The 21422-nt window shown below is 40.1% G+C and overlaps 3 protein-coding genes and 1 non-coding gene across 7 annotated transcripts in view; all 4 read left to right on the top strand.

Annotated features, from left to right (window-relative positions):
• Window positions 1-2894, top strand: part of LOC117942748 (cytochrome b-c1 complex subunit 1, mitochondrial) — a 7367-nt gene extending 4473 nt beyond the window's left edge. For both annotated transcript variants that reach the window (XM_034868381.1, XM_034868380.1), the window contains exons 6-13: window positions 120-199; window positions 291-406; window positions 757-900; window positions 1476-1636; window positions 1755-1840; window positions 1929-2017; window positions 2172-2247; window positions 2343-2894. In XM_034868381.1, coding sequence (XP_034724272.1) covers window positions 120-199; window positions 291-406; window positions 757-900; window positions 1476-1636; window positions 1755-1840; window positions 1929-2017; window positions 2172-2247; window positions 2343-2407 — 817 coding nt within the window. In that variant the 3' untranslated portion in view covers window positions 2408-2894. The remainder of the gene's footprint in view (window positions 1-119; window positions 200-290; window positions 407-756; window positions 901-1475; window positions 1637-1754; window positions 1841-1928; window positions 2018-2171; window positions 2248-2342) is intronic.
• On the top strand, window positions 995-1115 carry LOC117944156. Its single transcript, XR_004656511.1, has one exon. It is a non-coding gene; the product is annotated as a small nucleolar RNA SNORA26 (small nucleolar RNA).
• Window positions 2895-8963: 6069 nt separating the features above from the next.
• Window positions 8964-15400, top strand: cidec (cell death inducing DFFA like effector c). 2 transcript variants are annotated; one of them, XM_034868406.1, is made up of 8 exons: window positions 9053-9071; window positions 10563-10775; window positions 11105-11173; window positions 11284-11437; window positions 11841-11990; window positions 12641-12825; window positions 13644-14532; window positions 15122-15400. In XM_034868406.1, exons 3-7 carry the CDS (start codon window positions 11121-11123, stop codon window positions 13822-13824), a joined length of 723 nt encoding a protein of 240 aa, XP_034724297.1. In that variant the 5' UTR covers window positions 9053-9071; window positions 10563-10775; window positions 11105-11120; the 3' UTR covers window positions 13825-14532; window positions 15122-15400. The 2 variants fall into 2 exon arrangements, with proteins under 2 accessions (XP_034724298.1, XP_034724297.1); XM_034868407.1 differs by lacking the exon at window positions 10563-10775 and having other exon boundaries at window positions 8964-9071.
• A 436-nt stretch (window positions 15401-15836) lies between these two features.
• LOC117942744 (G-protein coupled receptor 22-like) overlaps window positions 15837-21422 on the top strand; it is a 15404-nt gene continuing 9818 nt past the window's right edge. For both annotated transcript variants that reach the window (XM_034868371.1, XM_034868372.1), the window contains exon 1: window positions 15837-16162. The gene's annotated coding sequence lies outside the window, so the exon portion shown is untranslated. The remainder of the gene's footprint in view (window positions 16163-21422) is intronic.

Below are 21422 nucleotides of genomic sequence, written 5' to 3'. Positions count from 1 at the left end.
CCCCCCCCCCACCCCCCACGTTGCACACTAATTTGCCATAATGTCACTTAAACATTGTCTATTCCATATTATATTAAATTCTGCACCATTGTGTAAGTTACCGTATTCAATTCTCCCAGGACTCTGACCCGCCAGGACCTAGTGGATTACATCAACAGCCACTACAAAGCCCCTCGCATGGTGTTGTCTGCTGCTGGAGGTAGGTCCTCTACAACAAACTGAGGAAGCACCCTGGTTGCTGTGAATTTTCACTTTTCCAGAAATGACTATTTGATGTGCTTCTTTAACAGGTGTGAACCATGAGGAGCTGGTCGGTTTGGCTAAATCTCACTTCAGCGGAGTATCTTTTGAGTATGAGGGAGATGCTGTACCCCTGTTGTCACCCTGCCGATTTACAGGCAGTGAGGTGAGATATGTTGAATATTTTTGCAGTAGTATTTTATTTTTTTTCTTTATTGTTTTGTTAGATGTATTACATGCTCTCTGATTACACTGCTATTTAACATGGCAACACAACACATGACAACACAAGTTGGAGAAATCACTAAAACTGACCATCTATAGAGCAGTAATGCATCATTTGCAGACTAATTTCAAGTTAATTAACTTTTTTTTAAACTTGCTGAGTATGGTGCATTAGCTGTGATTCTGGCTTGTGACATAGCATAGATCATGGGCGGGGATATTTTTTTCCAGTCATTTTCACAGTCATGGTTATTTGTTTTGTTGATCTTTTCCTCCGATGCCTTTCCTCAGATCCGTATGCGTGATGATGCTCTGCCTCTGGCACACATTGCCTTTGCTGTGGAGGGGGCCAGTGCTGCCAGTCCAGACATCGTGCCACTCATGGTGGCTAACTCCATCATTGGCAGCTATGACCTCACCTATGGTGGTGGAAAGGTTGGGACAATATGTTTTAGTTTGTACAATTAATAAAAGACAACAACAATGAAATTGGAAGCTGGAACTAATTCAGCCGTGTCCCCTTTAAGCTTTGCCCACTTGAGGTTGTTTATATCTTAAGTGGCCATTATTGAGGGGTAGACTATGATCCTCTCTTAAAACTTGGGTCAGGGGTCTCACCCCTGCCTCTGAACTTGTCGAGAGGAACAATGCCTAAAAAACATAGCAACTGCTTAAGAATTGGTGAAAAGGAGAGCAATTGTAGATATTTTATGTACTCACAAAAAAAGTGGATTCGGAGCATGTTTATTGGAGTAGTAAAAAGTTCTTAAGATATTAGCTTTAAATCCAGAAGATGGGAATATACAGAACTATAAAAGTTTTTCATATTCATATCATATTTTTCTGTTGTACTACTTTAACACTGTACTGCTATAACTAACACATACTTAGAGTAGGTCAACCTAACACCGTGAATAATTCAACCTACTTCCTGATGCTGGTGTGATTATAATCTAGTTTTGATTTTGAACAGTCAAATATCAACGGCCATTCCTTCCTCTCACCTGCAGCATCTGAGCAGCCGCCTGGCTCGCCTTGCAGTAGAGGAGAACCTGTGTCACAGCTTCCAGGCCTTCCACTCCTCCTATAGCGACACCGGCCTGCTGGGCATTTACTTTGTATGTGATAAGCACCAAATTGAAGATATGATGCACTGGTCCCAGAATGCCTGGTCAGTAATGACTCTGGGACAGAGAGACACACATACTCACAGAATACTAAAACTGTAATGGTATGCCACTTTTATTATAGGACAGTATGCATATTTCCTCCACTTTTTATTCTCGTAGGATGAACCTGTGTACCACAGTGACAGAGAGTGATGTAGCCAGAGGCAAAAACGCTCTGAAGGCCAGCCTGGTTGGACAGCTCAATGGTAAGTATCATGTCAGTCATGCATATACACAAACGCACACATACAAACTCCTCCGAATCGCAAGTCAACACTGCTGTTTGTATTTTAGGAACAACACCACTTTGTGACGACATCGGAAGACACATCCTGAATTACGGGCGGCGTATTCCTCTGGCAGAGTGGGATGCTCGGATTGATGTGAGTTGGCACGCGCAACCAGAGTTATGACCTGGACCATTTGTACAATTGAGAGAGAAAAATGTAATGTGTGACGCAGTGCCTTTTCAAAATTGGCTTCTAGTCTGTCTCCAGGATAAAGAGTTCTGACTTCCCTCCCCATCTCTGCTTTCAGGCCGTGACCCCCAGGATGGTGCGTGACATCTGCTCCAAATATATCTACGATAAGTGTCCTGCTGTGGCAGCTGTCGGTAAGTTCTTTGTGGTTTTAGTATTTTTGCAGCAAGGTCAGGGCCAATGCTGTAGTATCGTTCTCTAATCTGTCACTCCTTTCTCTCTCCAACAGGCCCTTGCGAACAACTTCCCGACTATAACAGACTGCGCAGTGCCATGTATTGGCTGAGATTTTAAGATACGTTGTGTTGCTTCACTTGTCCCACATCTGCTCCTTATCTTCTCCTCAACCTTATCGTGCTTTCCTCCTGCCATCACTGCAAGAGTGAACACCTGAGGGATTCTTCACTGGTTGGCTTGACAGCACATCCATCTTCTCTCTTCTCCCTGCCTCCCACTCACTGATTCCTCTTAGTTAGCCATGAGGGCGTCAGCCACTCTGCACATTATGCGTATTGAAGTTACACATCGGTTACCTTTTGATTGTACTGTACGAGTCCTCATTACCTGCTACAAGCTTGCGTGGCAGGGGAGGGAGAGGGGGGGGAGAGAGGGCAGAGTTGAATAGAAAATAATCATCCAATGGACTCAGTACAGCTGGTACTAAATAAAACCTGTTTGGAGCAACAGTATATTTATAATTTCTGTAACATTTGTTTCTGTCCCCTGTTGTACATAACAGAAGCTCTCATTCCAACAAAATATAAAAACTGTAAAACATTGACCAAATGTGTTTTTTGTCTCATTTGTGTATACTGATGTTTGTGTTGCTTTTCAACGTTTATTTTTTAAATTACATTTCAAGATCTTACACTTATATCTTATCTTTTTGTGATATAGTTTATGTTAGCTTTTTTGTTAGAGCTCAATTTGGGAACAGCACAACTGAAAGAAACCTTAAGATAAAGCATGTGTACATGTAATGATAACCTTAAAAAATAATAATGTTAGGTTCAGTTACTTCTCACTGATTTGTGTGTTGTATATTGTGATGCATAATCACATCACACAAAAAATGTCTTAAAAATAGATGGGGGGGGGGGGGGGGGGGGGGGGGGGGAGTAAGCCATGTAGAAAATGTGCCTTGTCTTTGTAGGCTCCTGCATGTTAAAAACACTGACGCCTTTAGAACATTACGCTGCCTCCAAATTAATTCTATAATTGTTGCCAAGCACGAAGCCATACGTGACTAGCCGTCTTCAGCTGCTAACCCTACATCCTATTTTTAGCCAAAAAGCAGACTAATCCTCTTTTTATTGTCCCTGTGTTTTGTCTTTGATTATATATCTGTTTCAGAGATATAGTATACAGTTGTTATGCAATGAAGCTCATGAGCATAGGAACTCCTGCTTAAGTTGACTAAAAACAGGAATGAAAAAAAATCATCTTAATTAAAAATTGAGGAAAAATCCACTCTTAAGGACACCAATTTTCTTTGTGAATGGGTAATGTATAGTAAATATACAAATGTTCTTTTAAAATACAGGGGGCATGAGTATGGACACCCCTATGTTAAATTCCCATAGAAGCAGATATTTATTTTTAAAGGCCAGTTATTTCATGGATCCAAGATACTATGCATCCTGATAAAGTTCCCTTGGTCCTATACTCATGAGCAGCACTGTAGGTTGTGGTGTAATTTTAGGTTGTTGGCACCTTGGTTGCCTACTTCAGGGCTGTAGTCTATCTTTGTTGAGTCCAAGACTAGGACTAGTCAAGACAGAGTCCAAAGAGGTTTGAGTCCAAGACAAGACAAAGTCCAAGACAGAAAAAACAGTCTCATGCATGACTATCAGTACTATTTAGTGTGTGATTGGTTATCAGGTTACCAGTGTTTCACTTTCCCTCCAATTTTATCATAATAAAGACACGTGGACTCGGCGAGACCAAAAGCCAGTGGCAAAGACCGAGATAAGTCCAAGTCCAAATACCAGCAAGTCTCGGACCATAAAAAATGTAATTAGTCCAAGAGAGGACTTGAGTACCACAGCCCTGGCCTTCTTACATTTTGCTACTGTGTTATAGCTTAGCACTTACTATTGTCACTTTGTGTTCTGTTCTTACTACTACAAATTGCTGTCATATGACTGTTTTATTTGTTCCTTAATTTAGAATAAACTATTTTCTTTTTAGAATTGAACCACATTGTCACTTCCTGATCAAAGTAATCATGATGAGATGCTCTTTCAGTCATTGGGTTAATCAGGTACACTACTTACGTCAGTAGGCTACTTGTATGATAAACCAGGACCTGCTGTGATATGTATGTTGGATCTTGAATCATAGAAATTACATCATCACAGAGTAATGCTTAGTCCTGAGTCATGCAGTATCTGAGACAATAATGCTGGGGGTAAACAACCCAGGACATCTCTGTTTGCTACTTAATTGCATTTGTGTGACCCGTGTTTATGTATCTGAGAGTAACAGAGACAGCTCATAATCCCAAATTCCCCCCCCCCCCCCCCGAGGGCCCACCTATTGTAATCAGGCTGCACTGGTAATATTCATATCATTAGTCAGATGAAGATAAGTCCCTTGATGGGCTGGACTGGAGGTGAATCAGTAAATAAGGTGGGCCTTGTCGTGTTGGTCTTCCTCCTGGGCCTGACAGCCACTTCCTCCTTGCTTTTCCCCACAGGGCTTTCTCTAGGATTGCTCCCATTCAACCTCCCAACACTCCCCTCCTCTCCGCCTCTGTGGTCTTTGAATAGAGAGATGTGTGTACTAATACATTATGTTCTTCTAAGTAGCAACAATGCACACTTTCCAGCATTTTGATTGAAATTTTCCATGTCATACCTGGCAAACATTTGAAGGCGACACCTGCAGATAGTTGAGGTGGCAGTCATTACACAAAATACAATTAGAGGTTGACTTCAGTCAAAAGGGGATGCTGTTTATTTGATCCTTAATTATACTATAATTTCAAAATTGAAACCCAATGATCAAAATGTTTTACTTCAATTATTATAACACATCCATTCCCCATTTCCAGATATGCATACGCCTCTCCAAACCCTAAATGACGACACACGATCTAGCAGTGTTACTCACATCTAAATGCTCCCTGTAGAGTTTAATCATCACACAATCACAATATTGTGAAATAATTTGAGCCTGCTCTTTCATGTAGAACTACTTTTTTTGGAGTTTGTGACGTACACTGTTTTAGGTTTAATTTAGGATGTCTAGTGGTTACAGAAGCAGTCCAATTACTGCAGGGTAGGTGTCATCCGCACAGAATATGAGAACATGTTGCCTTGTTGGTGACAGATCTTGGTAACTACAATTCACTTTCATAAAGGTTTATAAAAATTAGTGAACACTTTCCCTCAAATCATTCTTAAAACAAGACATTAGAAATCACACAAACACAAAAAATATAAACAACAAAGATGGTCACAAAAATCTAATTGCATCAAAATTGAGACTTTTCAGTGACACTGTTGTTTGTCCTACTACTGTCTTTATGACTATGGTCACCCAGTCTACTTGGATGATTAACAACACAGGAACTCATAACACCATGATAAGAAAGGGATTGGTTTTTTTGCAGCATAATCATACCTAACTTTTGAAAGGAGATGGTGGGTTTTTAGTTGTGCTTTGACTGAAGACTGGGGCAACGGGCCAATTAATTCTAGGCAAACTGTTGTGATTATCGTTGTGTTATTATTAGAAAGAGAAAGAGAGCAATGAGCGTAGAGGAAATGAGATGAAATGAGGGGAGGGTGATGGGGTGTAGAGATGTATAAGATAAACAGAAAGAGGTAGCAGCAGTGTCAGGACGAAGACCAACGTGGAGGAAGACAAAGTTGTGGACGAGCAAGCAGAAGTCCAGTTGAACATCCGACTGCGTGCCAGACAGGTTGATTCTCCAGTAGCTCTAGAAGAAGAAGAAGAAGCTTGGAGACAGAATATATATCTATATAAAGATATATGTAGGACATCTGAGGGTCGAAGACAAGAGTTCATTACCGAAGCCCTGCTTTAAACCAGAGGAAAGAGAAGTGCCTTTTTGTCAAGTTACCAACACCGAGTAAGTATTGATTGGGATTATGACACTAGATAATGCTACCCAGGTTTATCTGTACATGTCACAACATATTGCATAATTTTTTAGAAAGTTGGATGAAGTACTGGATTAATTATAGAACAAGTGGACAAAATATTGGAGAATCTAAAATTCTCTGCAGAAAACTGTATAACCAGTAAAACAAGTAGTTTTTCAGTATGCTTTATGTCTTGTTTAGGCTTTTTATTTGAAATCCATAAATTAATGCACAGCGGATAGATCATTTATCTCCGTTTGTGCATTGGCATGGAATACTAAAATGTAAATAATCCAATATATTACATGTACAAAATTAGTAATTTAATTCTACTGCTGCATTACATCATATTCTTTTTCTAAATCTACATCTAAAAGCCTTCTGTTTTTCATCATGAACCTCACCTTAAGACTGAAGAGGGATTTACACATGAAATCAGTACAGAATGACTGTGTTCAGATGTGTTTTTTGTTCTTACTATTGCAAAGAAGATAATTCCTGAGACATGCCATCACCAAGAGATGCCTTGCAGTGTTACAGTTGTGCAATTTCGAGCCACTGGCTGATCTGTTCTCCGTCTCTCCCTGCAGAATCCTGACCATGAGAAGTGTGCGTGTGTGTCTCTGCCTGGCTCTGCTGCTGCCTTGGTGCGTCCAGAGCCAGAGAAGCAGTCCAACTCTTGCTAAACTTGACAAAGACACACAGAGGGAGGTGTTGGCTGTGAACATCCTAAACCGCAGTGGTGTGTTAAATTCATTGCTCCAATCAGAACATCACACTGTGCTCCGGCAAGAACGAGCCCAGCGCCCAGCCTCCCTGGTGCCAAAAAGAGCCCCGCAGGGGTCCCGCTTCGCCCTCTCCCTTGATGTTCCCACCAGCATCCTCAGTGTCCTCATAGACCTGGCCAAGAACCAAGACATGAGAACCAAGGCAGCAGCCAATGCAGAATTGATGGCACGAATAGGCAAGAGGAAATAAGAAGCGGGGCTCCGAGGAGCTGTCACGGTCTCGATGGATAAAATCTCACCTCACAGAGAAGTTCTTGCATTGTGGTTAGAAACAATGTTAGTTCAGGTAAAACAGTAATTACGGTCAGTATCTGTCCTTTAGAGCTTAGATCTGCTTTACTTTTATACTTGTATTATATGGTTATGTTACCTTGTTCTAGACTCCAACCACTCCATTGACTGACTTGAAACACAATTAAATAGAAAGAAGGATGTAAAAACATAAACAAAAGGACACTACAAACACGCCAAACAAAGTAAGATGAAGCTGGTCTTTTGTCTCAAAGATGAATCACCTCAGAAACTGTGATCAGTTTCTGAAATCTGTTTCCGTGTCTGCATGTGTAATCTTGAATTCAAAGAAAAGGTTTGTTAATTAAATCCAATATGATAATCATATTTTTCTCAAGTCTAATTCATTTCACTCTGTATTGATATCATGCATATTTAATATAATCACAAGCATCAGCAACCCATAAAGCACATATGAATGCATCTGAGCCAAATGAGCTTGTGTCACCCACAGCAGGGGTGATAACAGGACAAAGACGTAGGCAGGATATTGACCTCTGAAAGAAGAACAGACCCTTTCTATAGACCTTTGTTCACTGATACTTGATCAATTTAGCAAACAAGTCACGGTGTTATATTTTAAGACAGGTGCATTATCTGATCTACATTAGACTAATATCTGTGGCATGAATAATCTCTGCTGCTGCAGTGAGCATGAAATGTGAAGCAACAGAGTGAAATAAAATGCTCATCTGATTTCACTGGTCATAACCTTGATTTATTTCTCTTATTGCTTCAAGCTAGGGTAGCTTCAATTCTATAATAGTTAAAGTCAACCAAAATTAAAATATTACAAGAAATGCTTATAATATGATGCAGCTACACTGCAAGCAGTAAGGCCGCTATGAAGTCACTACTGGGCATCACAGCTACTCTCCAACCCTCGCAAGTATACAAATTATCCAGACGTTATTTAGACATTAACATTTGATTTTTGTCTCAGAATTAATGAGCACAGGGTTGTTTATTTTGAATATTTGGATGATCTATTTAAGAAAGCCTAAAGGTTTTTCTTAGGCTTCTTCTACAGAAATTATCACAGGCAATAAACCACAAAGGAAACTCGCATTTCTTAAATCATGCTATTTATTAAAATAAAGTAAAACTTTGTTTCCCACACTATAGCCATGTAGTCTAGAGAATGGTATAAATGTGTGCATATGCTGTAGTTTCAAACAATTTCTTTAAACTCCAAAAGCAGTTATCACAGTACAGTTTTACTGGAGGCTACTGCATTGTTTGTAATGACTGCACAAATAAATTTAGCCTTTTCAGTTTGGCTTTAAAGTTGTTTAAAGTACAAATCAGCCTCGGCAAGTGTATTTCTGCCACATCTGATGATATTACAGGAAATACACTTGGACCCAAGCTGTTTCCAACACCCAGTAGGCTACTAAAGCATTGCAATTTTGAGTTAGGCAACGCATCACGGATAACTTCATTTAACTCTACATTACTGGAATAAGCATGATATGAGAAGTAGTTTGTAACTTGTGGAAATTAGGCTACTTAAGTACATTTTTGAATGCAGAACTGTTACAACGCATTGTACTTCAATGACAAAAAGTGTTTCCAACCTGCTGGAGTCTAAACTCAAGCAGTTCGTCTTTTGTCCACACGATGTCCTCATTGTTTATTTCCTACCCACAGACTACTACAAGTGAGTCCAAAGAGAGAGTCCAAAATGGCGCAAACTAGGGTTTATCAATCTAATCCAGGTGTTGTTAATTAGCGTTGAGGGTTTGACAGTAGGAACACTCGGGAAGCGTAAGTCTGAATGTTTTGCTATTGTTCCACATTTTGTCACGTTGTCTTTTAATGGGGGCTTATCACAATTTGTTTTATGAGATTTTAAACAATGTTTGTGCACACACTTTATAGAAACAAGGCATTTCTATTACGCCTACTACAAAGTTAGCATCACGATGTGATGATAGTCAATATTTGTGACGAACTTGCTAGTTTGTCTTATTTTCTGTATAAGGCGACCCTCTTAGTGGATTTAAACTGTAGTTTTTGCCTACCTGAGTCTTTCCATGTTGTAAGTAGAGTAGGGTTTATTCTATCTGAATGCTTAGGTTAACATGTCCTATGTTCCTCGAAGTGGTTGTAGCTATATGTTACAATCCTTCTTCAGAGACAGAAAATCGCCATTTTCTTTTCACGTATGACAATATAAATGAAATAGAATAGCATACAATTTGCTTAAACATATTGTCAGGACTGAGGAGTTTGTTTTCCATGTGTGATATCAGGTTTTACGTTTTTAAAGTGTGCTTCTGAGTGTAAATGATGTATTGCTCAGCTGAGTGTCAACTTTCAAACTCACACACAGAGAGAGTGAAATATGGCCAAGCCAAAGGGTCTAACCAGCCAGAGTTGAAAATCGACATCCAGGGAGGAAACTCCTTAGCATATAGGCGTACAATCAGATCAAGAGTCACTCAGTCAACAGTATCATTGATAAATAATTCAGCATGATCAACAGTAACCTAATTACATGCGTCTGGTCAGGTGTGATTTCATTGTAGCACAATCAAAGACAATTCCCCTCACAGATCTCAGACTATAGCTTTAGTTGTGTAACATGCTGTGATAACACATCACTCAATGCCTCCATAAACTGACACACCAATGTGTAAGAGAACTTGTTGTGACCGTTGAACATGATCTCATTTGGGACATTTTCAATGTGTTCTTTTCAACACATCTATTACATTACTATCACATATTCTCCTTGACCTCTGACAGAGAGAGAGAGAATACAGTGCGCCTGTTTGCCATCTGTTCTGAAAATATTTTTTTCTATCAAAGTGTTTGAAATTTTAAAAGCAGATTTAGTCAATAATTGAGCTGGAACTAACATTTTGACAGCAAGCTTTAATATGACAAGTCTGCCCTCCTCAAGAGCCTTAAAACAAACTTAATATATTAGACTTCTGGTCACCTTATCACATCTTTATATTCTCTCACCCAAATTACACATATATTCTCATTTACTCCATTGGCTATTTAGCAGATACGATAATGATAAAATACATTGGAGTTAAACATAATTTACTTTTTGCTACGCAAAGGATTGAAAAGTAAAATCAATGTTTTTATAACATTTCTAATAACAATGTCCAGGTTGATCTGGGTACATGACCGCATTGTCCTCATGTAGGAATTATTTCTTCAGTAAAAAGTTGTTCCAATGAAAACTGTTCACAGATGCCCTTTAAGAAGCTCTCTGTCTCTTTACATAACAAACTTAAGGGCTGAACCAGGGCTTTCACAAGGGAGGGTCAGTGGCAGTGTTACTGGAGATTTACTCAATAAAACATGCAACAAGCTCAAGAGTCATCAGCACAAAGTTCAGTGACCAAGTGGTGCAAGAGAAAGGAGCGTACGATTTCAGAGAGGTTAAGCAAAGTAAGGAGCAGCTCTTCAGGATCCCAACGACCACTATACGGATTATATTCAAACACGGTCAGGAAAACAGCTTGTTGCCTTACTATAACAATAAGATTATATATGTTGTAGATTTTGTCTTTTTATTGGGACATTGTGTAGTTTATTAAAGAAAAGGTTATTTTCTTTTAGGGATTATAGTAATTATGACAGATGTAGATGTGAAGGACATAAAAAGGGGCATGTAGTACCAGAATTATCTCCAGATTGATTGCCTTAATTTGTTTGAATTGTATAAACATTTAGGCTTTAATATTGACTGAAAGCTACTACTTGCTTCTTCTGTTATGTTAGTAATGTTACCCTTTGCTAGTGTTGATGTGTTGCCTTGCTACCTCTAATCACAGGCTGAGTTGCTCTCAGATGGATTATGCTATGAATACCCTCAGCCTTCTGACTCCATCTACCCTCACCAAGTAAGAGCACTGCTCCATGGGTTGGATGGGCTAGCTAACAATTACCAGTTAATAGTGGGTGAGGTTTAACATTATGAACTTAACTTAATGTCCATATAATCCTTTCTCAGGTGTGTGACAGCCAGCGTGTCAGCCAGTGCTTCTATGACACAGCAGCTCCTGTCGGGTCGAGTTCCTCGGCCGAAGCCCTTCAGGGTCACAAATGCTGACCGCAGTGTAAAGAAGGGCATCATGGCGGAAACGCTAGAAGACCTGATGAACAAGGTAAAGAGGGGGTGTGAAGTGTTGAAATGGCTGAGAAGGAATCGGGATGTAGTTAAGGTGGATGATGATCAAACGTTGACTCAAACAGTTGAAAACATTAAGACTTAAGACATAGTGTTGTGAGGAAGCCTCATGGTGTGTTTAAAGGAATACATATAGAATTCAAATGACCTCGGCCAGACTGGCCTGTGATTCTTGTATCATTGCCGCACCCCGTGTGCTGGTAAAAGTTCACAAAACTCAGCTGTACACTTGGTACCTGACTGCAATATTGCTCTTTCTTTTTTGTATTATGGTCCGTATCTGAAATGTTTGCTAATGAGTAATGTGCCCACATGACCTGTGACACATTAATGTACCAAGTGATTCACTTGTGTTTTCCCTCCTTTGTCTGCTCTCTCAGGTCAGTGAGTCGTTGAGTGTACCATGTATCATGGCCCTGGTGCTGGATGAAGATGGCACAGGATTGGACACAGAGGAATTCTTCGAGACGCTGTGTGAAAACACTGTCCTCATGGTGCTGGAGAAGGGCCAGAGCTGGACTCCATATCTGGTACGGAAGTGTTGGACCCTTCTCACATTAACCACTTGGAGTCACTGTTGATTAGCGGCACAGTGTGACACTGGACATATTGATTGAATACTTGTATTCAGCGTTTGTTAAGCCAGGGATTCATTGATGTAGAGACTGAACAGACAAGGAAATATGTTTCTTGTAGATTGAATGATAATACATTGACTATTGAGGGAAATTTAATCAGCAAATATTGTATCCATTAAATTGAATAGTGAAGTAAAATGTCAGTCATTGTGCAAAGGCAGAACACGGAGCAGGGCGGTAGACCACCAGAGAATAGTTTCTTCCGTCATAATTCTTAAGAGAAAAATCATGGCAGGGGTTAAATATTAATCAGACCTAGAGATATCATTACATTTAAATTATGTTCACCCAAAAGCAATTAATTTCCATAAGAACTGATGCATGCAATGATTTGCAACCCCCGTGTTTACTCTGGTGACCCAAACATTGCCCCTTGTCATTTGCCTTTCCCATCATCACTGGAGAAGTTTCAGTCTGTAATCATGCTGTCTGCTGGTGTAGCTGGGTGCTGTCATTTGGCCCAGTTTACTGTGCCAGAAGTGCCCAATGTTTCTGTTCCACTTTGACCTGACTTATGTTTCCGTTCCTGTCTCCCCTTAAAGAAATACAGAGATCAGCTCATTGAGTGTAGGCCACTGCACCGGAAAGATGTGGCCAAGCTGACTTTTGACCTATACAAAAACAACCCCAAGGATTTCATTGGCTGTCTGAATGTGAAAGCAACGCTATATGGTGTTTATTCTGTGTCCTATGACCTGCGCTGTTATGCTGCCAAAAGCATGCTGAAGTAAGTAAAACAGGCTGCCAAATATTTAAAACTTTCCATTATGTTTTTTTTTTTTAAAGTCAAAGCATTATGTAATTGATGTCTGTTTGTTCTACATGTCAAAGCATTTCTCTGGTGACTTTACAGAAGCACTATTTGGATCCCCTGGTACCAGTTTATTCAGTTGGAGATGAAAATTGCCATGCTAAATCCATAAAATACCAAGTAGATCATTGCTTTTGTGGTGCAACCACCCACTAACAATTCAGTTTCTTTCTGGTTCATTTTATACTGTATTTCAGCTGCTTTTCTAAAATATTAACACCAGTTACAGTATTCTGTGCAGTGCCCCCAACATGTAAAGTCTAAACTCATATTTTACTGTATATGTGGGTGGCTGATTTCAAATGTCAGATTGCAGAAGAACAAAGGCTAGATTTTACAGAGATTAATTTTGGGAGGAGTGATGTCATCACTGCTGAGATCTGCTGGTTTTAGGCTTTGACACAGAGCTTCAGTTAAGAGAGGATTACATCTTGCAGACTAGTCACATATCTGGCTTTTCTGCTCGCAGTGAAGTGTAACAGATTTGTTTCTTAAATGTCAGTTTATGAGATTCAATTGATGTGAGAAATTATCATTTTGGGTTGTGGATAATTCCTGGCAGTCATTTTCTTGTCAGTTCATGTGGTCTGTCATGTTTTATTTTATCAAATACTCAAGAGATGATACATTCTTCTGATAATATTCCCATAATCAAATGCTGTTTGTGTCTGTTAGCCGTCTTTGCAGATGGGAATTTGCTATCAATGACCTCTTTCTCTGCGCTGTGCTTCCAGGGAGGCTCTGCGATGGACCCTCTTCTCCATGCAAGCCACAGGCCATATCCTGCTGGGTTCCTCCTGCTACATCGAGCAGCTGCTGGAGGATGATGAGCGAGCAGAGAAGAGCCTGGCGCTGCCGCAGGAAGGCAGGATCAGGCAGCTGCAGAGCATGCTGCTTGGAAAGATATCCCACTGATGATGGACTAGAGCTGACGATGGTGGAGCAGAAACATTGTCCACTCTTAGATTTTGCACACAATGGAAATAGTCACAGGTGAAACTGGGGATTTCTACATGTTCATGTCAGTTTCCTGTGCAGTTTGCGAACATTTCAGACAGTGCAACTGTTTCACAGTCACTTTGTTACACGCTGTTTCCCTATTTTGAAGCTGGTACAAGTTATTCTTCAGAAAGCCCTTTTACTCACTATTGTAACTTTTTTCCTATGGAGATGAATAAATAAAACTAACACTTTTTTATTTTCCTGTGTATGAAAGTCCAATTAAGGCTTTATACAGTAGGGTTACAAGTAGACTTATATGTGCAGAGTGAGCCCAATAACTGGCTTTGTGTGTGGCACTGTGGTTCCTGGTCAAAGTCATTGTAATTGGTAACGGGTCCAGCTGCCTCTCCCATGCTTCCCTAATTGTCCCCTGCCCTGTCAGCTGCAGCCTGCCTCTGCCGTAGAAAATCTCAGTTAGAGAATGAAAGAAGAGCAAGCAGCTGCAGGGGGCGAGGGGATGTAAGCAAACCATTATACTGAGAGAGAAGAGAGATGATGACTTCAGCTGGTGGCTGAAGTGCCATTATGCCATCTCATAATGGAAGGTGGCAATAAAAAAGCAGTGGACAGATTTTGAACCTAATTGACTGTATGATATACCCTGAAGAAGATAAATGTGAGGTATAATAATACATTTATTTTTTTAAAGCACTTTTCTAAACACTCCGAGCCTTTACAGTTTTGGTTTACGAACAAACAAAAGGTATGTAGACATGACAGACAAAAAAGGAAAGGAAGCAACAGGTGCATGGATAAGCACAGGTAAAGCAGTAGAGTGGGCAAAGAAAAAGATGAAAAAACTGGAAAAGTCTTAACAGGAAAAATCAAGTTGAAAGAGGTGAGTTCATGTTTGAAGGATGGTAGGGTGATGGATTGTTTGATATGGTCGGGGAGGGCGTTGCAGAGGGTGGGGGCAGCAGCTGAGAAGGATTGGTCTCCCCAGGTCCAAACCTTAGTTCTGATGGACTTGAGGGTGTTGGTATTGGCGGAACTGAGGAGGCGAGTGGGACTGGGGCAGCTGAGAAGGTTGAAGAGGTATGGAGAGGCAAGGTTATTCAGTGCTTTGTATTAGAAGTATTTTGAAGGTGATTCTGTGTTTGACTGGGAGCCGGTGGAAGTTGCAGAGAACAGGGGTGATGTGCGCTTGGTGGCGGGTGGACGTAAGAAAGCCGGCAGCTGAGTTCTGGATGTATTGGAGTTTATGTTATAGGTATATATTAAGTAGGTCAAAGGTTGGAGGATAACTGTGGTCCCTCCCATCTTATGAGTCATGAGGCGCATGCTGCTTGTCTCATGGTGTTATCTACATCTGTTGTGCTTCAGTGTTCTTTGACTGTGTGCAGATGATCCAACTGAAAATATCCAGTCATAATGTTATCTTAGTTAACTTTACATTTTGAACTCAAAATGAAAGCTGTACTGTAAATGATGAGGTGATTAGAATACACAACCTCTGATCCAAATATAAAACAAAAGGGTCCACACCACCTAAAAAACATTAACACAGGGTTGGAGCCTGTTGTTACTTCCAAATGAATTGACAGTTAAATTGGACAAACATTACAAATGTAGATTTTTAAGAGCACCCTACTTGTCTACAATTACACTCCTATGACATTGTCAAGCTCCCAATTAAAAAAAAAAAAAAAAAGGATCCAAATGCATGCAGCTTTTGCAGTATATTTTATTATATACAACTTCTTCCTTGTCAAAACATGCTGCCTACATTACCCACACCGTCCTACACGTTATTGTACGGCCAGTTTGATATGCAACTTCCAAATATATGTGGTAGAGGGTCCCTGATCCATCTCTATTGGATTCAAACACGTGAAGACCCCTGGCTTAGGCTATATTGCCTTTATAATAATGTGAATTTTCATCCACCCAGTTCCGGAAAAGTTCTGACTGGGGATTTAAAGTTCTAAAGTAGTTCATCAAAGACAAGACCAGAATCACAGACAAATTCGGTGTTTTAAGCCAATTTAATCTAAATGACCTCGATACTAGATCCCTCCTCTTCCAGTCAGTCAGCTGAAGTCATCCTGAGAGCATCAGGAGCCTGAGCTCTTCCCGTCTGTCCCACTGAGCTGTGTTGCTGTCTGTGGTCCCTGGTGGAGCTGTTGCTGTTGCTGTTGCTGTTGCTGCTGAGCATGTGCTCGGTTGCTCCACAGGGCAGAAGGAACGCTTCCCATCAACGCACAGGTTGCAGGCATGAAGGGTCGCTGAGCGCACGACTCCGACTCAAGAGGTAAGTGCAGGTTTGCTAAATAGTCCATCTGTTTGTTTTTTGTATTTTATTTTGCAGCATCTCAGTTTTTGTATGTGCAGCCGTTAGTCTGAGAAAGACATTTTAGTGTAAAATTGCGCAGCCGTTTGGCAAACAGTTGGCACGCAGGTGTACCCCCGCCTATCCGGTCCAACAATAAATTGCCAATTAAATCAGTTTGTGTGATAAGAACGTGCACTCAAATTCACAAATTTAGGGCGTTGTTTATATGTATTTTTTGTCCTAGTAGAACTTTTACGCAGCGTTTATTTGTAATTTTTCTATTTAATTATAGGCCTAACGTAAGTGCAGATATTTAACAAAATCTTTATGAACTGGAAACACTGTGTTGGTAATGTATATCTTATCAAATGTTTTTATTTGATGAGAGAATGGCTACTTGCAGTGCACCGCAGCATACAGCTATATGTGCTGTTTGACAGTCAAAGCTCAACGAAATATCGATTTAGCAGAGGAATCAGAGTTTTGTTAGAAACCACGGGCTGGATGTGGGAGTAGGTGCTTGACAAAGTTACGGGCTTTGAGGCTGTGTATTTCTCCCACGCTCCTGAGGGAGTTCACTGCAGCTCGCTGGAAACATCTCACCATGCATACTGCAGCCTAGTAAAGATTGGTGGTCTGTTTGGATGGTATTTACGATGTTCTGCACTTGTGCGTTTATGTATATATATATATATATATATATATATATATATATATATATATATATATATATATATATATATATATATATATAAAATGCCTTAAACCTCTCGTAATCTAATACTCCTTGTCACTGCCATCAGGGTCTCATAGTTGCTGATATGGTTCTGTCTCCCCTTCATTAGCAGTTTTAGGTAAGAATCATTCATAAATTGTAGTCTGTAGTCAAGTCCACCCTTGTCAAGTCCAAGACAAAGCTAAGACCAGGACTAGTCGAGACCGAGTAAAGGCAGAGTCCAAAGCGGTTTGAGTCCAAGTCGAGGCAGAGTCCAAATGAGAGACAGTCAAGACTGAGACAGAACAAAAAGAATCCTCTTCTGGAGCACTTTCTAATCTGTTCATAATTAATGTTATGTGAGAGACAGCATCCTCTAAAGATGATCATTTTGCTTCATTATTACCATTCGTAATGTTACCAAAAGCAAGTGCAAAGCAATGTAGGATCAAAAATAATGCCATATTATTTACTTTAAGTAACAATTACAATTAAGTCACATAAAACCGAAGAGCAACTTCACATTTTAGATGTTATTCTGGTGTAAGAAGAACATTCTGAACTGCCCATGGAAAAAGTAACAAATAACAAGCAACAAAGGTGTCAGTGAAATGTTCCCATTATTGATCTTATTACTTGTCCTGAAGAATTCCTCGTACAAAGTGCTCACTGACATTATGTCTGAGGACTAAATAAAAATGATTGATGCCTGATGATTGAGCTAAATAATGCAGCCAGGCGTATACCAGGCATATACCAGTGCCTGTTCTTAATGGATTTTGAATGAAACTAATACCTGTTTTCTGAACAAGCTCGCTTCATCAATGGTTTTGTTTTGACGGTGGTCACTTTAGAAACAAAGCATATAGTGCTGGACTCGGTCGAGACCAATGAGACTATTGCCAAATCCAATGGCCGAGTGAGAGACAAGGCCGAGCCCAAATACCAACATGTCCAAGACAATAGGAAAACATCGGACTCGAGATGTTTTTCTATCAAGTATGGCCCTGGTTAAACCTTATTTATCATTCATTTATCAAGGCAGAATGAGGAGCATAAGAGACCTTTGGGACTTGCCACAGGACTGGTTAATAACTTGTTTTACCTTTTAAAGTCACTACAATTATGCACAGTATACCTAAATATGAAACAGATTAAGGTATATGCTAAAATACACTCTGCCTTTTTTGGTATGTGTGTCTGTATATCATCATCTAGATCAATGTTTTGCACTTTTGCTTATTTGCCTAAATAAAAACTGTATTGCAAAAAAAAAGGTATACACTAAAAGAATTTTGTTCCTTCCATTCTGCTGTCACAGAATCAAATAATTCCAATTTATACTCTCATACAATCCATAAGATGTATCACGCAATTTCTCTCTCAGCTGTGACAAGCAACAGTGTTTTATGTCAAAGAACACAACAACTAAAAAGAGAGATGTACAGAGGGAAAAATAAGTGAAACTAAATGCAGTAAGACACAGCAGGCAAGATTAGAATTAACCGAGAAAGGAGGGGTTGGTTGCAACAGTGTGGAGGTGGAAAAAAAAGAAAAAAGAAGAAAGAGAGAAGTCTTGATGAAAGCATTTGGGTCTAAGCTGCGTCTCCTCCGCCACACCGTCCCCATGTTCTGTGGACGGCTTTGATTGTGAACATAAAGGAATGAAAGGAAATCCTGCTAAAGACAAAGTGTGTGTGTGTGTGTGTGTGTGTGTGTGTGTGTGTGTGTGGTGTGTGTGTGCGCATGTGTCAATACAACATCATCATCCCCTCTCTTTCTTGCTGTTGCCAGCTCACACACACATGGATATATTGTCTTCTAATTGCCTCCTTCTTAAGTAACCTCATCATTTTTCATTAAATGGCTTTCTGTTCAGCATTTATCCATCTGTCGGTTGAAACACACCTTTTCTCTTGTCTCTATTTCTTCCTTTCCCCCACTTGCTTCTTCCCCAAGCTTAAGTTTTTTTTAATGGCTGACTATTTCAGGTCTATATTTCAGCTTAGCAGGAAATCATTCAGGTACGAGAACAACACAAAGGTCGTCAATGAGAGCCTGGATGCTTTGCTTGAGCCTAAATTGCCTATTGTTGGAGAGTCTTTATTCTGGTCAATGACTATAGGTGCTCCCACTCAGTCACTGTGTGTACAAGTTATCTATCAGACCCTTGGTGGTCATTTTAAGAGACACATTCATTAAAGATGAGTCTCCCATAGAAGCTGAGGGTTTGCTTGACTTTATTCTCCATCATATATTCCCTTTAAAGCACTCTGTATTTCTTAATATTTCATGCTGTCCAACTTTCCTTTTACAGCTGCTCCTCCAGCCACAATTAAAGGTCGTAAAAACCCTGGACAAAGGTTCAATAAACCAATCAGAATTAAGAAGATCGTTGACCCTGCCCCCTTCCTTTGTTAACACAGCAGTGAGTTTCAGAGTGTTGGGACGCACCATGTGTTTATTTCTTAATATAGATCATAAGACATACAATATTACAGTATATAGTATCATAGTATAATAGTATATGTTGTAGAACTGGCAACTCATTTTTTTGTTTAACAAAGTTTAAAATATTTAGGAGGCCATACACCAATAAAGAACATATAGAATATGAGTTATCCTCACTTTTAGTGTAATGAAATCTAAACCATAATGATACTGCAGCTATTGTGAATTATTTTTCATTTTTCAAAGGAGGATAAAGCATGTTTTGGAAATATTTGCAGAAACAGAAACAACCCTTGAGTTTAGATTGTTCTGTCAAACCACCAGCTTTACTTTTGACAGTGTGATTATTTGAAATTACATGTGCAGTCCCTGTAGGGCTTTGCATGCAGTCCCGTTTCCCACTATGGGATTGTATAACTATGCATACAATGGACATAGTAGCCGTATAGAACTATCCATTTGCATGTAAAATGCCTATTACAGTTTACATCATGATACTAATTTTTAAAATGATAAATGTAATGTCACTGGAGTATTTGTCTAAACATTTGAAGGTCGGAGTCATGCTACAAAGAGTTGGCCTGTTAATGGCAGACAAGCAGCTGGGAGTCAGATTCAGTGGGGATTCTGTATTCAATTTGTATTTGTTTTACATTTTATCTGCTAGCAGAGAAAATAATCCCTTATATTGACAACCCTGTAATACACTCCTATGCTGCTCCAGATGATACTTTTGTCCTTTCTGTATTTATTCTACAGCTACAAGACCACTTAGACTCAGCAGGTCTCCTGTTGTGCGTGTGTGCGTGTGTGCGTGTGTGCGTGTGTGTGTGTGCGTGTGCGTGTGCGTGTGTGTGTGTGTGTGTGTGTGTGTGTGTGTGTGTGTGTGTGTGTGTGTGTGTGTGTGTGTGTGTGTGTGTGTGTGTGTGTGTGTGTGTGTGTGCGTGTGCGTGCGCGTGTGCGTGCGCGTGCGTGCGTGTAGTCATGTGTGTGTGCTGCTCTCCAAGGCCCAGTGCGCCGAGGATGGGCAATGGGCTGCAAGTGCTTTGACTTGACATTTTGTCTCCATCATGTCATGGTGACTGGAGAAAGTGCTCAAATAGGCCGCTTAAGTTTTTTTACCCTTGTGCTAACACACATGCTGGTGGGTGTTGCACAGAGGGAGTATATATGTGTGTGTGTGTGTGTGTGTGTGGATATACCTTTGTCATTACTCACCCCCTCACACTAAAGACTCTCAGGCTTAAATGCTGTCCTTTCTATTCTTGTGCACTGCTTCCTGATGAGTAATGTCTTGTTCAAATCAAGTTTCTTCCAAATTGTGTGGTGGTCCACTTTATTTCATCAACCTAACCTAACCTAACCTAAATTAGACAAAACAAAATGTAAATAGATAGATAGATATTCTATCTTATGAAATCCTCACCTTGATCCTTGTTAGGGGTCCAAGCCCGAGGATGCGTGCACCGCAGTAATCGCAAGCGATACGCGGTTCACACAGCAGGGCTGTGGAACCCTATTGTTTTCGTAAGGATTTTTCTTCTTCTCCATTATTATTCTTCTCCGCATAAAAATTTTCAGGACTGGTCCAAAACTCTGCAGAGACCTCAGGCGCAAAAAATTGTCCCACTTCCGACACTAGGTGGCGCTATACCACAAAAAGCGCGTTTTGCCCTATAACTCCCAAACCGTACATCGGACATTAACAAACCTTACATCCACGCGTTCTCTGGATCCTACTGAATCTCGTGATGTAGGCCACGCCCACTTCCACCTAGACTTTTATGCGTGAAAAATCGCGATTTATCGAAAACAAACTTTTTCGAACTCCTCCTAGACCGTGCAATGGATCTGCAGGAAACTTGGCACATAGCATCTTCAGACTGGCCTGACAAAAAGTTGCATAAAGATTTTTTATAGAATAAAAATTGCGGCAATTACGCGCAAACAAATTTGTGTAGCTAACATTGAAAGAACTGACTTTGCTATATCTTAGCCAAGATGAACGCTATCAAAACCAAACTTTACAATATCACTTGCTATGTCCCTCTGAGGCTCTGAGACAAATTTGAC

The sequence above is a fragment of the Etheostoma cragini genome, chromosome 4 (genome assembly GCF_013103735.1).
Source record: "Etheostoma cragini isolate CJK2018 chromosome 4, CSU_Ecrag_1.0, whole genome shotgun sequence".
Taxonomy (NCBI): Eukaryota; Metazoa; Chordata; class Actinopteri; order Perciformes; family Percidae; genus Etheostoma; species Etheostoma cragini.
Note: the sequence above shows the minus strand (reverse complement) of the source record. Positions and strands in the feature narration are given on the sequence as shown.